Source organism: Oryzias latipes, chromosome 13 (genome assembly GCF_053564925.1).
Source record: "Oryzias latipes strain Hd-rR chromosome 13, Olatipes_Hd-rR_3.1".
Classification (NCBI taxonomy): domain Eukaryota; kingdom Metazoa; phylum Chordata; class Actinopteri; order Beloniformes; family Adrianichthyidae; genus Oryzias; species Oryzias latipes.
In genome coordinates, this window is record NC_136249.1 from 19,936,786 (window position 1) to 19,952,308 (window position 15,523).

Here is a 15,523-nt window from a genome sequence, read left to right on the forward strand (position 1 = left end):
TTTGCAAAAGATGAAAAATTCTGCAGAACCACGGTCTAAAATACAAGATAGATTTTTAATATTGACATTATTAGTAAAACATTGAAAGTGCTCAGGTTTAAGGGAAGTTTTCTGTTTTTGTTAGGGCTGTAAAGTTCACCCAGGAGAATTACGCTCACTGTTCTGTTTGTAATATCCAAGTCACCTGAACCCATGATCTGGTTTTGCTTTCAACACTTCAGTTATGACATTCATAAGACAAAAAGACATTGTTAAAAAAAATATGTCTCTAAAATGACATGGAAAACAGATCTTAAGATAACAGCGTCTTGAGGCCTTTCTTGTTTGAAGCAAGGGGACATTTCTTTATCAGCTGTTGGAACAGATGAAGAGCAGGAAACAAGCCAAAAATCAAAAGCATCCCCACTATAGCACCATATATATATATGTTGATTCTAAATTTTAGAGTCAAAACTTTGGGCACAACATGCTTAAGCTAATTTCTTTTGAGTTTTTTAAAATGAGCGTGTAGTTGTATTTCAGTCCTGTCGGCCTTTTACCAACTTTGTTGGCCCTGCTTGTCCGCTTCAGCAGCTAACGACAGCAGAATGGCCTTTGGAGCGTTCTCAAAAAGCGCCGCTCTGTTCTGAGTTTGGCCCTTCTTGACCCAGTGGCCGTAGATTTTAAATGCGCAGGCGTCGATGAGCTTGCGGATGGGCTTGACGGCGTACGGGTCGCTCTGGATCACCTCCTTGGTGACGGGTTTGGCACGGCGGTAGTTGCAGTAGATGCGCATGGTGGCGAGCACTGTTATGCAGATAACCTGATGGAGAAAGGAATCAATGCAAGTGGATCATTGATCCTATTGTACTATACTTTTAAATACTTGAGACGAGTATGACATACAGTTGTGGAACAAAGATTCTTTATCTCAAACTGGTTCAGTCTTATTATGTTCCCTGAATTAATATTGTTTAAAATTAACTTCCGGGTTTACACATGAATTAATCTCACCTTAAATCGCCTGTATGGACTAAACTGTCGGACTTCGTTCACTACATATTGTGAGAAGAAGGGGTGGTTGAGAGCATCAGCAGCAGTGAAACGCCTACTTGGATCCACCACCAACATGCGTGAGATCTGTGAGAGAAACCACACACACACAGGTACAGTAAATGAATGTTTACATATACAGTTTATAGACAAACGGTCAACCTACCAAATCTTTGACGGTGTCTGAACGGTCCTCCCACTCAGGAGAAGAGAAGTCGTAGTTTCCTGCTAAAATCATGCGCAGCATCAGCATCTGTTTTCTGTGCCAGAAGGGAGGAGAGCCCGCGAGCAGCGTATACATGATAACACCCGAACTCCATCTGCAAACACGGATCAGGTGACGGCTCAGTTTGAAATGTCCAAATATTCTTTTTGTCCAACATTTATAACCCCAGATCATTAAAAAAAAAAAAAGCTTATAAATGTATCTCATCAGTTCACAGGTTTTTCCTATTCCCCTTAATTCCTTTTGGGGTCACAGGGTTGCTGGAGCCTATCACGGCTACTGTTGGGTGAAGGCACGGTGCATGCTGGATTTGTAACCCGTGCATTGCAGGGCAACACAGACGCTGAAGCGCACACACACAGTCACCCCTAAGGGAAATTTATAATAATTTAGAGTCACCAATTGCCGCATCAGTTTGGACTGTGGGTGGAAGCCGGTGTGCTTGGAGAAAACCCATGGCCACTCACATGTCCACAGCTGTCCAATAGCCCGCGTGACTGGCATCCATGGAGCACTCGATAATCTCAGGGGCGAGGTAAACGGGCGTCCCGTACACCTCTGCATTACAGGCACACAGAAGTAGTTTTATCAGTTATTTATTTATTTAAAAAGGGCTAATTTCTTAACATTTTATTAACTTAAACCTGCATTTGTAGTTTTTTGAAGAAAATAAGAAGCATATTTTGGTAAAATGTTGAGTTGTACATGCAAACAATGTTTATTGGATCAGGAAAAGTTATTTAGAAAAAATAAAACAGGACAACGCCAAGACTGCGTGTTGCAAGACAAAACATTTTTTGCTGAATGATACCAGGTACGTAATCATTGAAGCTGCTGCAGTCATGAATAAAAAACAGTTTAAAGAACTATTGATTCAAGCTGGCGCTTTAAAAATAAAGTTCTCAAATAGCAATATTTATATTCCGGTAAAGTTACTAAAACAAGTACATTAAACCTCTAAAATACAGGATAATGTATGACGTAATTTTCCAATCACCATTAGTAAAAGTGTACACTAATAAATCTAAATCATAATAAATCCACCGGTAATTTTATTAGGTATACCAGCCAGGTTGGACTCTTTTGTCTTCAGAACTGCCTTTATGTTTTGTGGCATAGATTTAACAAGGTACCAGAAAGATTCCTCAGAGTTTGGTCCATATTGACATGACAGCATCACACAGTTGCTGCAGATTTGTCGGCTGCACATCCATGATGCCGATCTCCCCGATCTACCACATCACAAAGATGATTTATTGGGTTGAGATCTGGTGACTGTGGAGGCAGTTTGAGTCCAGAGAACACATTGACTGTGGCTTTATCCGAATTTCTTCACTACTAACTATATAGTGCTCTATATAGTGCGTTGGCCATTTTGTAGTGCTGTCCGAATCTACAATTCCAAAATCCAGTGCCCTAGAAATTTTCTAGAAGTCTCTGCGAAAAACCAGTGTGCACAATTCTCACTAGATTGGCGGTTATAATCCAGAATTGCATTTGAATTGCTTTTAAAATCCAGGGCACCACATAGTCCAGCACTGTAAAGCTTTTTAGGGCAGGAATTTGGACAAAGCCCATATATGACAGACACACCTACAGGACAGAACACGGGCGACGTTGAAACACCACCTGCAGCAGGTTGTTCCATGAAAGCGCAGACACAATCTCCAGCTCCAGCTCCAGCTCGGCCTACACGGCCAATCTCCAGCTCCAGCTAGGCCTGCACTGCCAATCTCCAGCTCCAGCTCCAGCTAGGTCTGCACTGCCAATCTCCAGCTCCAGCTAGGCCTGCACTGCCAATCTCCAGCTCCAGCTCCAGCTCGGCCTACACGGCCAATCTCCAGCTCCAGCTAGGCCTGCACTGCCAATCTCCAGCCCCAGCTCAGCTTCAGCTCGGCCTACACGGCCAATCTCCAGCTCCAGCTCGGCCTGCACTGCCAATCTCCAGCCCCAGCTCGGCTGTCAATGCTTACCTCCAGATGCAGTCTGACCTAAACTGCAAATCTGCACTGCAAGTGGACAAAATGGCACTCTTCATTTTCTTGATATGTTTGTTGGGAGTCTGGGACTTGAGGCCTAACAATGCTCCCTGGGTGAGTACCCATAACAACAGAATGTGGTTCTTGGACTCTTTCAATAGCGGTACTTCTAATGCTGTGTATGGGCTACCACAGCCTCATCTGGTCATGGACCCAAACTTTTGGACAGATAAATCTACAGTGCTACCTAAACTCCAAAATTTTCTTACTTTGTATGAACTGGCCTCTACATATAATAATACTGTATTGAAATGTAATGTAAAGCAAAGATTGATGATAATTCTACTTTTACTTTTATCTGGAAATGTGCAGCCAAACCCAGGGCCTGAAGTGCAATGTATTCAGACACCTACTGATTTAAAGTTGATATCTGGGCTCAAAATTATTCATCTTAATGTGCGCAGCTTGGCTCCCAAAATGGACATGGTTAAAATTTGGTTTACATCAACTGAAGCGGACATTGTGATTATCTCTGAGACGTGGCTGACTAAATCTATCACAAATGAAGACATAAATGTAAATGGATACAATGTGTATCGAACAGACAGGCCAAAAAAAGGTGGTGGTGTAGCCATCTATGTTAAATCTAGATTTGAAGCATCAACAGTCATGTCCAAGTCCATCCCTAAACAGTTGGAGCTTTTAGTCTTGAATGTGAAATTAGCCAAATCCCTGTCCATAACAGTAGTGGGGTGCTATAGGCCCCCATCTGCCACCAAGGAGGCACTATCATCTTTAAAAGATCTTCTCTCCAGGATAAATTATGGCGAACTGTTAATGGTCGGAGATTTCAACTGGGACTGGTCAAGTACGGCCTCTGAAGACTTTAAATCCCTCTGTGACTCTATAAATCTTAGCCAGTTGATTAGTCAGCCAACTAGGCCAAATACTAAATGTCCAGAAAAGTCTACTTTGATTGATTTAATTCTAACAAATGCTCCACACAAATTTTCATCTGCGGGTGTTTTCTGTAATGATTTGAGTGATCACTGTGTTGTTGCTGCATGCAGAGACGCAAAAATCCCCAAATGTAAACCACGCATCGTCATTAGGAGAAATTTCAAGAAATTTAATGAACAAGCCTACCGTCATGATTTATCCTTGGTTAACTGGGAGCGCATAGGCCTAACGCCCAATGTTGAGTTAGCTTGGTCATTTTTTAAGGGCAACTTTGAAAAGATTATAAATAAACATGCTCCAATGAAGAAATTTAGAGTGAAAGGACGAGATAATCCTTGGTTCACCCGAGAGCTATCGGACATCATTCACCTTCGGAATAGGGCTTGGGCCAAAGCCAGAAAAACAGACTTAGCCAGGGACTGGTCCACCTTTAGACAACTGAGAAACAAATGCACTTCATTCATTAAAAAAGCTAAATCAGAATATTATCTATCTGTCACAACTGAGCATCTCAACAATCCGCAGAAATTTTGGAAGGTGATAAAATCCTTCTCTGTGAACAAAAGTTCACATGATCTTCCTTCATTTGTTTTAAAAAACTCAGTCCCAGTTTATGACAGAACTGAGGTTTTAAATTGTTTCAATAATCATTTTATATCATCTGGCTCCTGCTCTGACTACAAAGGAGCTGCCTCAGTGCCCCACAGTGTAAACTCTTCTATGTTTTCCGGTGAACCCTTTACATTTGTACCTTTTACTGTAAATCAAGTTCATAAAGCTCTTAAAACTCTGAACCACAGAAAACCTCCCGGGCCAGATCTGATAGAGCCTTTCTCTTTAAAAATGGCTGCTGATTTTATTGCTCAGCCTCTTACAACACTTTTTAATCTGTCAATTGAAACTCAAGAAATTCCTTCCATCTGGAAGTCAGCTTTTGTTACTCCCCACTTAAAAGGAGGTGACCCAGCAGTTTTAACCAACTACAGGCCAATCTCCAATTTGTGTGTCTTGTCAAAAATCCTTGAATCTCTTGTGTGCGAGCAACTCAAAGAGTTTTTATACTCAAATGAGCTTCTCTCAACATTACAGTCGGGTTTCAGGAAAAAGCACAGTACCATTACTGCTGCTACAAAAGTGATAAATGACATTCTTGTTGCTCTTGACAATAAGCAGTACTGTGCTGCACTCTTCATTGATTTATCAAAAGCATTTGACACTGTGGATCACATTGTGTTAAAACAAAGACTTATCAGTTTTGGCCTTTCAGATCATGCAGTCTCCTGGCTCACAAATTACATGAAGAACAGAACCCAATGTGTTAGACAGGACGGTTTGTGTTCTGAATTCTTAAATGTACACACGGGGGTGCCACAGGGTTCTGTATTAGGACCCCTCCTATTTGTCATGTATATAAATAATATAGATCAAAATGTGTCTCATACAAATATGCATTTTTATGCTGATGACACAATTATTTACTGCTTTGACCCATCCCCTACCACTGCTGTTAAATATCTGCAAAAAGCTTTTGATACGGTACAGCACACATTTCTCCAGCTAAAATTAACGGTTAATGCAGACAAAACCAAATTAATGCTGTTCTCAAACTCTAGAAAAACACCACAGGGTTTCCTTACAGTTTCCACTCTAGAAGGAAATGAAATTGAGTTGGTTCACGTGTACAAATATCTGGGAATCTTGATTGATGATGCACTCTCATTCAAGCCCCACATTGAAAATCTTGTTAGGAAACTGAAATTGAAACTGGGTTTTTTATTTCGAAACAAGTGTTGTTTTTCATTTGGGATTAAAAAACGACTTGTCACAGCAACTTTCTTATCCATTTTAGATTATGGAGACCTTTTATATATGAATGCAACAGCCCAATGTTTGAGCAAGATTGATTCTGTGTATCACGCCGCTTTGAGGTTTGTGACAAACTGCAAGGCCTCGACTCATCATTGTGAACTGTACTCTCGAGTGGGATGGTCTTCTCTGTCCACCAGGAGGTTCACACACTGGTGCATTTTTATTTACAAATCTCTTCTTGGACTTTTACCTTCCTACATTTGCAGCCTGATCAAGCTGAGGACTGTGGAATCATACGGACTGCGCTCAAATGACCATCTATCGCTCGCCGTTCCATTTGCTCGTACAGAACTGGGGAAAAAGGCTTTTGTCTTTTCTGCCCCCTCCACATGGAACACTCTACAGAAAAGATGGAAATTAAAAGAACTCATTCCTCTGAATATTTTTAAATCCAAGCTGAAATTTGAGGAGAAAGTCACTTTTAACTGTACCTGTTTTACATGAGTTCTAATTTTTATTTGTTTTTAATGTTGACATTTTTATTGTAAATGTAATTTATTGTTTCCCCTCTAGCCAGGACTCCCTCGAAAAAGAGATTCTTAATCTCAATGGGACAATTCCTGGGTAAATAAAGGTTAAATGAAAAAAATATGTCTACATGCCTAAATGTATTGAGTTGCTGCCATGTGATTGGCTGACATAGAAATTGGCATTAATGAGCAGTGGGACAGGTGTACCTAATAAAGTGGCCAGTGAGCATAAACCTGCTGTACCTAATTGAACAATCATCAAATTAATATCTAAAGACGTCAAGGTTTTTGAAAAGTTATAAAGTCCTGATTTAACTGAAACAAAGTTAATTCATAAAAAATATGAAATTCCTCATGAGTTTCTGTAATCATACAAGCTATTATAAAGTTATTGTGTAAAAATAGTACAACTTCAATCCACCTTAAAACAATTGATTCAAACCTGAGAAAAACTGCAGCAAAAAAAGAGAAAAAAGAACCATTAAGAGTCACAATGATTAGCTTCAGCTTCAGATATTTGTCTATGTAGACCAGTCAAAGGGCAATTTTCATATAAATACAATACAGCCCATGTGACGGACACAGGTTCATGCGACAGTTGACTCGCCAGCTCCTGCTGCCAATGATCTAACGCTTTCTGAGACGGCTGCTTTAAAGGTCAGTGCCCTGCAAGCATCTGAGACTGTAGCTTGCAGATCGGAGTGTCCTGTACCGCTCATTGCAGGAAGCGTGTTGTGCAATCAGATCCAGATTCTCCGCCAACAGCTGGTGCTCTGGCGAGAACACTGCAGGCTGCAAAGATACTAACCAATCTGAAGGGGACATCAGTCATACCCTTTAGACCAGAGCAAGTTGTATAATTTTTTTAATTCCTTTTTTTATTTATTTTTTGCTCAGTTAATATTAACCTTTTAATGAACCTATGATATTTTGACTAAGCAGTTGGACTGGTTATTTTGGGTTTATTATCCCTTGTGCTATCCTAGGCACTTTAATATTGAGAGTTGGGTCATCTAGACCCACTAGACAGTGTTCTGAACCTTTTTTCTTCAATGATTCTTGATCTTCACTGGTGTCCATGGATTACATGAAATCTTTCCACCTTTATCCACCTTTGTCATGGTAGGGAGAACACGTCAATGCAAGGGTGGGGTCATCTAAGATAGCACAAGGGTTATTGTTGTTTGCTTTACGTAAGCTCACCTCTGAGCGTCTGTCCTGGCTCGATTTGCACTGCAAATCCAAAATCTGTGAGTTTGATGTTCATGTTGTCATCTAAGAGGATGTTCTCAGGCTTTAGGTCTCTGTGGACAATGTTCTGGGCGTGAAGAAACTGGACCACCTCCAGCAAAGCTCGCATGATCTTTCTTAAACAAGTAAAGCACAATAAATAATCAAGGTTGTAAAAAATAAATAAATAAAAAAAGTCGTCTCTGTTCAGAACTCTGACCAACCTGGTTTCCTTCTCACTCAGAGTAACTTTCTCTGTGAGGTAGTCAAAAAGTTCACCTTTTCTCATTCTGGGGAAAGGAAAATAAAACTGTTAGTCAAGCCTTGAGCATTTAAGTTCACGTTATCATGTAAAATATATACTTACAGGTCAAAAACCAGGAAGTAAAAGGACTTCGACTCATAACTGTCTTTGAGCTGTACTAAAAAAAAACGAGAATTTGATAAATAAATGGGCAAAAAGTGCAGAATAGACCATTGAACATGACCAAATGAATAAGCCTGCAGCCTCATCTATGGGATGAGCTTACTGATGTTCTCCTGCCCGCAAACCTTCTTCAGGATGTAGATCTCCTTCACCGTTGCCTCCCGGATCTCCTCGATCTGCTGTGGGCTCATCTTGTCAGAGGGGGTGATGTCGATGATCTTCACCGCATACTCTTGAGACGTCCGCTTGTCCAAACAGCGGCGCACCACACTGCTTACTCCCCTGACCAGGACAACAGGACACCAAGGTTAAGGAATAGGGTCAAATCAAAGTCACACATCTGAAAATGCTTTCCTGTATGTGACGACAAATACTGAACCTGTATTTGTAACAACAAAAGACAAAAACAGACACTTCTTTGTATTTCTTATCAAGAACTGCAAACCTTCCTCAAGGCTCTTTTAGTCATTTACCACTTTACCTGCAGTTTCTGCTGTTTTATCCAGAGGCACTCATCTTATGTTACTTCTAAAAGTACATTTTTTATGTACCTCCTACTTTTTTTTGCTCATTTTCTACCATAAATGTTTCCGTCTTAGAAAGCTTTTGTGATCAGGATGAAGGAGTGTGCAGCACTAACTGACAGGAAAAGTGGACTAATAATGTAAATAATTTACTACTTATGACAAACTTTTAGTTCTACGTCATGTTCTAAGTTTGGTGTGCTGATTTTGGGACTGTAAGAACCTTTCTGGACATTCGTGGAACTTAATGAAACCAAGATAAGAACACAAGATTCTAAAGTGCTAGAAAATTGGATAAATTATTTAATACAACAGCACAAAAGCTATTTTTCAACAACGTTTAGCTCCAAATCCTGGCAGCATTTGCTGTTCAAGCAGCATTAAACTATTAATTAACTTTACAAAAGAATGCTGGCATGTAGGAGCTGGTGAGGAGTTACGGCAATGCTCATTTCTTGGAAACTAAAGGGAAACCAGGGAAGCCAGTTCTCTTTGGGTTTTTTTTGTCATTTATTTTTTGTTAGGGTTTTGGGAAACTTTAGACTACTGTGTTACATTTAAAACAGATAGTTTTTCACAAATGGGAAAAAAAAATGAAGACCCTTGTAAGAATGATTGATCCACATAAAATGTAAATGTAAACACCTGTACTTAAAAAGAAAAGAAATTAAATACAAGACAGTGAAATATGCAGTAACACTGTAACTCAACTGGGGTGTGAGTCCTTATTATTATCTAAACGGCTCTGTCAGATCTCTATTTGCAATCCATAATATATATACAGTATTTACACAGTACTTGCATTCAGAGATCTCACATCAGGCCTACTCAAAGTCAGATCTCGATTGTCTAATGTACTGTAGCCATCCTGTCCGAATAGAATTAAACTGGAGTGACGGTGTCATTTTCTCCATATTATAAATGCTGAGCATCACCTCAACCCATTTTTCCACTTTAGGCACTAACGCCATCTTCTGGTAATTACCTTTTTATTGGCCAACAACATCATGCTCAAGATTTTACAGTCAACTCTTTTTAGACCAACTCCCCTTTCCTTTTTGCAGAACTGTATTCATTTTGAAGCTAAAGTGTCATGATGCAATGCTTGAAAGTTCAAAAATCTTTTAAGAAATGCAGTTCAACAGTGGTAATGACGTCAACTATTCAAGTTTTTCTGTGCACTTCTTTTGTGTGGTAGAGAAGTTCTGCAGAAACAAGTTCAACTTGCATCTTACTGCAACTCTTTGGATTAAAAGAAAGTTCCCCGTATTGCATCTCATTTTTGTTATTGTGTGGAGGTCATATTACCTGCCCAGGATCTCTTTGGGCTCATACTTATCATAGAACTCCTTGGCTCCAACCCAGTCTGGGATTTCCTCCTCTTTGGTCATGATGGAGCGACAAAGCTTCACCACTGAATGTGCACAACTCCCCTCCTCTCACGGCTCACAAAAGGCTGCCGCAGGAGCAAACACACCACAAACACAACTCAGATCCACACAGAAACTCTGCATGTGTGTTATAACGCACAATACTGGTCATTTACACAATCAAATGTTTAAGGATTGCTAGCAGATTCAGTTTCTAAATTTTGACTTTTACTGCTAAAACACAAAGCTTTAAGCTACAAGCATCACCTTTACGTTATGATTTATTTTTAAACATTAGTTCAAGTATAGAACAATCACGTTTCATGTTGTGAGCAATTCAGTCCTATGTCATCAACACTTGTACTTTGGTTATTTTTCATTTTAACATTAAAAGCAGTGTGTTTGTTTGTCCCTTTTATCAAAGATCATCACATCAGTTTCTAGAAAACTGGTTCCTTTCACCCTTTACATTTCTTTAGAATTCATATTTGCTAGTATTTAAACTTATATACCAGATTTATATTTAAAAAAAGAAAAAACATCTCATGACATTCCATCAGTGTCAAACTACATTTTGACTTATTTCAACCCTTATAGTCCAATACTCTCCAGTTTGGGTCACTTAGATCTGATTAATCGGGGTCAAGTGTGCCGGTTGTTTCCTGCTCTCCATAGATCTCTAAACTAACTAAACTTCTGTATTACCTTAGTTTTGAAAAAGTCACTTAAAAATACTTTTGTACCTTTTAAACTATAACGATGAGAAGAAAATAAATCTATAAATGTCCGTGCACTAAAACGGAATCACACTCATGTAAGGGGTCATTCACTGCCATTTTTTTTCCATTTCCAGCGAAGCAACACCTGAAAACACTCACCGTTCTTGTCCGTGTTAAAAAATCCTTTTCATCCTTAGTGTGATCGCTCTGCAGAGATTAAAACCAGTCCGGTCCGCTCCGACTGCTGCTGCACGCGTGTGTGGGGTGGCCGCTTCCACGTCGTATAAGACGAGCTTTAATGTCACACGCCAAAAATACACGGCTGCTTCTCAGGCAGCCTAGGCGAATCAACATAACAAAAACTGGGATCCATGCTGTGAGAAGACGGTCCCTTTTCTCACCTTTAGCATTCAGAGACAGGTTACTGCACGTGCACCGTTCTGGAGTGACACAACAGTTGCTGGACCGCTGAGTTGTAACAGCTCCTAGTTTCTATTTAAAGAACTAGCAGGCCAAAATAAGAAACACAACGTGTGATTGAAGAGGCAAGGAAATAAATCAGGTTTAGATTTAACTTTATTTTTTTACTGGTACAATCAAACCTTGAGCAATGCTCATCCAGAAAATGCAAACTTTTTGTTCTTACAGGTTCATGTTGCAGAGTCTGAAGTATCAGAGAAGAAACTAAAAGCATGGATGCTAATGAAACACAAGCTCCCATCATAATTACAAACTGAGGAAATGACAACACTAAAGTATATAAACATTTTTCTAAGCTCTGCAGCGGTCTTCACAAATGATGCTTGAAACTCAAATGTTAAATAATGAGCTTGTTTTGTTGATTGATCCCTTAATAATTATACCCTGCTAAAACTTTGATAACATTTGTGACTTCCTCTTCTCTGCAGCGCTTTGTCTTCACCTCATCATAGTCCTGTGGAGAAGAAAACACTTCATTAAGATGCATTTATTTTTATCATTTTAAATGTGCAGCATCACATAAGTAAAACGGGTTTAAACTACAACTCCCATCACCCCTGACAAATTCCAACAAAGAATTTGGACCTAATAAATCTTTGAAAAAACAGAAAGTCTTCCCATGCTTAGCTTACATAAAATAAAAATAAAAAAGGAAAAACCAGACTACAAAACATCGAACACACAGGAGGATGAAAAATATAACAACCCCTTAGTACATATCTACTTTTTTTTTATTTATTACAAAATGTATTTCCACATTTGCTTACCGTTTGCAAACCTGCATTGTTTCAGTACTTCACCGAATCCCTCACAGAGCTTCAGGTCGCTCTGGTTCTGTGCACACTCAATGAACTGTTTGAGCTCATAGGAGCAAACCTGCTGCTGCTGCTGCTGTTCTTGCTGGTAGAAAGACTGTGGCTGCTGCTGATGTTGCTCCTGACAAACAGAATGAAAGATTAGAGACAATAATTTTGAAAAAAGGGGCATTTGTTTTCAAAACAAGTTAGAGTAAAACATGTTTTAAAATGAAATTCAGTTAAAAATACAACAACAGCTTCTATTAAATATAGAAGTATTTTATGAGCTAATGTAAAGAAAATGTTTACTTTAAAGGCTCAGTTTATCTTTGACATGATAAAATGATGAAACCTAAAAAGAAAAAACCAAGTTATATATACTTTGGCTTTAGTTAGTCTCAATTTGACAATAACACCATGTAAATAATCAATGTAATCAGATCAAAACTGTATTTTATGAATTAAAATTCCAACTGATTTAGCAACATTTTAATTGTAAATTTGACTGCCTTTTTTCCTGTTAGAGCTGAGCTCTGAACGGCTGGCATTGCCAGGAGTTAGACAACCTAATCTTTACCGATACTATTCTGGTCCTTTGGCAGATGCTCTTCCTTTTACCTGGTACGTGATGTCGGGCTTGGCTGGTTCTGACTGTCCTCCACCGAACCCACCAGTCAACGCGTGGCCAATAGTGTGTCCCACCGCGGAGCCCACTGCCACCCCAGCTGCTGTAGTAGCCATCTGCGCAAACATACCCGGCTGCCTGGGTGCAGCAGCCGGTGCTCCCACAGCGGATGGAGGAGCCTGCATTGGGACAGGGGCGTGGGAAGGAGGAGGTGCTGCTCTGGCCATGGGTGGTGGGGATGGTGGCGCCCGGCTGTAAAGCGTAAACCTTAGTTTAAATATCAAAGTTGGCATGTTCCGTACCTAAAAATTACAGGACAGTAATATTTTTTGAGTTATTGTTGTTGACATGATCACTCTTGTTCAGGTCTACGCTTAGGTCTAATGAGAGATCATTTCTCACTAAAATTGTGTGTCAGAGTTGATGTTGTGGGTTTTGGAGGTCATGATGAGGTTTTGTCAGGACAGTTATGTAACTGAAGGTTAAAGAAGCCAATTACGTAAGAAAAATCTTCCCAAGTTTTGTAGTAAACTGTCACTAAAACGTGTTATATTATAGAGATACTTTCACACTGTGAACATTATTAAAGTTCATTTTTTGGATGAATGCAAAGCATCTCAACCTTTCAATGAGTTTAGATGAACATTAATGACGTATTGTTATACCATTCTATAAAATTGAATTTTAAAATACATAGGTTTGACACTTTGACCTTTACTACATTTGTCAGAAACTCTTGGCCTGCCTCAACAATCCTGTCTGAACATAAATAGACGTTTTTATCTCCAGATTTGGGCATTTTAGGATACTAAATGTGTTAAAATAATCCTCAACTCTGTTGGCAGGCTCCCACAGACATTTGACACTGAAACACTATTAGCACATTTTAGCCTGCGCTATCCCACGCAGCACACTATCTAACCACCTTTCATCCCAGTTATTAAATAGAAATCGTTACCTGGCCGGGGCGGGCATCCTAGATGTCCGGCTTCTGCTTCCTCTTGGCATACCTAAATATTAAGGTTGGACAGCTGTGCGTTTGATGAAAAACTGACGCGATAATCTGGAGCCGCAACGTCGCTTGCGAGTTTTATGTCGACCTTTGGTTCATCCGGAACTTTCTATGTGTTACATCATCTGTCTGCCGGCTAACTTCCGGTGCAGCTGAAACGCTTGTGTAACTTTATTTTGAGACGATACACTGAACTTTCCCCTATTTTCATTGTGTTGTCATTCGCTCAAATGTGCTCTGTAATAACAATTTAATTCCTCGCCTACTGTCTTTTTATTTTATTTTTTTGTATTTGTTTTACTATCCCCGTCTTTGCTCTTCTGATGCTTCGCATGTATAATAACGTTTGTTAAATAGTCTACTTTTAAAAAACAATTTTTTTAAAACGCTTTCCAAGACTGTAGTAATTAAAGTTATTTTTTTTCCCTATTTCTTATTTCGTTTATTTTTACCGTATTTCTTTTTTATGTTAGGTAAATTTATTCTCTACACATTGTTTTTATCTATCTATCTATCTATCTATCTATCTATCTATCTATCTATCTATCTATCTATCTATCTATCTATCTATCTATCTATCTATCTATCTATCTATCTATCTATCTATCTATCTATCTATCTATCTATCTATCTATCTATCTATATGGGAGCTTGAGGGTCCTGCGCAGTATCTTAGCTGTTCCTAGCACTGCGCTTTTCTGGACTGAGAGGTCTGAGGTCTTTCCAGGTATTACTGCCCCGAGTGCTCCAATTACCACAGGCACCATTGTCACCTTCACTTTCCAGGCTTTTTCCAGTTCTTTTGAGTCCCTGGTATTTCTCCAGTTTCTCATGTTCCTTCTTCCTGATGTTCCCATCACTTGGCACTGCCACATCCACCACAACAGCTTTCCTCTGTTCTTTATCCACCACTACAATGTCTGGTTGGTTCGCCATTACCATCCTATCAGTCTGGATCTGGAAGTCCTACAGGATCTTTGCCCTTTCATTCTCTACCACCTTCAGAGGTGTTTCCCATTTTGACTTTGGGGTTTCCAGTCCATATTCTGCACACATGTTCCTGAATATTATTCCAGCCACTTGGTTGTGTCGCTCCATGTATGCTTTACCTGCCAGCATCTTACACCTTGCAGTTATGTGCTGGATTGTTTCAGGCGCTTCTTTGCACAGCCTACACCTTGGGTCTTGTCTGGTGTGGTAGATCTGAGCCTCTATCGCTCTGGTGCTCAGGGCTTGTTCCTGAGCTGCTAAGATGAGTGCTTCAGTGCTGTCCTGTAGGCCAGCCCTTTCTAGCCATTAGTAAGACTTCTTGATATCCGCCACTTCAGTTATGGTCCGGTGGTACATCCCATGCAGGGGTTTGTCCTCCCATGAGGATCTGTCCTCCAGCACTGCATCCTCAGCTCTCCATTGTCTGAGACATTCACTGAGCACATGACTATATCTATCTATCCACACACCCACATATACAGCCAAGGTGTAGGCTGTGCAAAGAGGCGCCTGAAACAATCCAGCACATAACTGCAGGGTGTAAGATGCTGGCAGGTAAAGCATACATGGAGCGCCACAATCAAGTGGCTGGAATAATATACAGGAACATGTGTGCAGAATAGGAACTGGAAACCCCAAGGTCAAAATGGGAAACACCTCAGAAGGTAGTAGAGGATGAGAGGGCAATATCCTGAATGTACATGTCTTAAATTAACAGGAAGATTCTATAAACAATTTCTTTATGCGAATCCCCTGCATTGATCAAAAATCACACATTTATTAAAAAACTTTCCGAGTACCTAATTTTTAAAA

The 15,523-nt window shown here is 39.8% G+C and overlaps 2 protein-coding genes across 2 annotated transcripts; both read right to left on the minus strand.

Moving 5' to 3' along the window:
* Positions 1-36: 36 nt before the first annotated feature.
* LOC101167060 (phosphorylase b kinase gamma catalytic chain, skeletal muscle/heart isoform) lies at positions 37-11,283 on the minus strand. The gene is made up of 10 exons (XM_011482587.3): positions 10,966-11,283; positions 10,026-10,173; positions 8,297-8,475; positions 8,134-8,188; positions 7,991-8,056; positions 7,740-7,903; positions 1,726-1,816; positions 1,199-1,352; positions 994-1,119; positions 37-802 (listed from the first exon to the last, which is right to left on the minus strand). The coding sequence occupies exons 2-10, from the start codon at positions 10,106-10,108 to the stop codon at positions 536-538; spliced, it is 1,185 nt and encodes a 394-aa protein (XP_011480889.1). The 5' UTR covers positions 10,109-10,173; positions 10,966-11,283; the 3' UTR covers positions 37-535.
* An 81-nt stretch (positions 11,284-11,364) lies between these two features.
* On the minus strand, positions 11,365-13,866 carry chchd2 (coiled-coil-helix-coiled-coil-helix domain containing 2). Its single transcript, XM_004075428.3, has 4 exons — positions 13,667-13,866; positions 12,702-12,960; positions 12,054-12,222; positions 11,365-11,740 (listed from the first exon to the last, which is right to left on the minus strand). The coding sequence occupies exons 1-4, from the start codon at positions 13,714-13,716 to the stop codon at positions 11,733-11,735; spliced, it is 486 nt and encodes a 161-aa protein (XP_004075476.1). The 5' UTR covers positions 13,717-13,866; the 3' UTR covers positions 11,365-11,732.
* Between the last annotated feature and the right edge of the window lie 1,657 nt (positions 13,867-15,523).

What these genes read in the sequence shown, in the direction of transcription:
- LOC101167060 (XM_011482587.3), bottom strand. Translation starts at nt 10,108, where the DNA reads ATGACCAAAGAGGAGGAAATCCCAGACTGGGTTGGAGCCAAGGAGTTC. An exon ending in TTGCGGGCAGGAGAACATCA is followed by an intron (nt 8,189 to 8,296) that starts GTAAGCTCATCC and finishes GTTTTTTTTTAG; the next exon opens with TACAGCTCAAAGACAGTTAT. An exon ending in TATTGGACAGCTGTGGACAT is followed by an intron (nt 1,353 to 1,725) that starts GTGAGTGGCCAT and finishes CCGTGTTTGCAG; the next exon opens with ATGGAGTTCGGGTGTTATCA.
- chchd2 (XM_004075428.3), bottom strand. Translation starts at nt 13,716, where the DNA reads ATGCCAAGAGGAAGCAGAAGCCGGACATCTAGGATGCCCGCCCCGGCC. An exon ending in AGGATGCCCGCCCCGGCCAG is followed by an intron (nt 12,961 to 13,666) that starts GTAACGATTTCT and finishes TACGCTTTACAG; the next exon opens with CCGGGCGCCACCATCCCCAC. An exon ending in AGCCCGACATCACGTACCAG is followed by an intron (nt 12,223 to 12,701) that starts GTAAAAGGAAGA and finishes TCTGTTTGTCAG; the next exon opens with GAGCAACATCAGCAGCAGCC.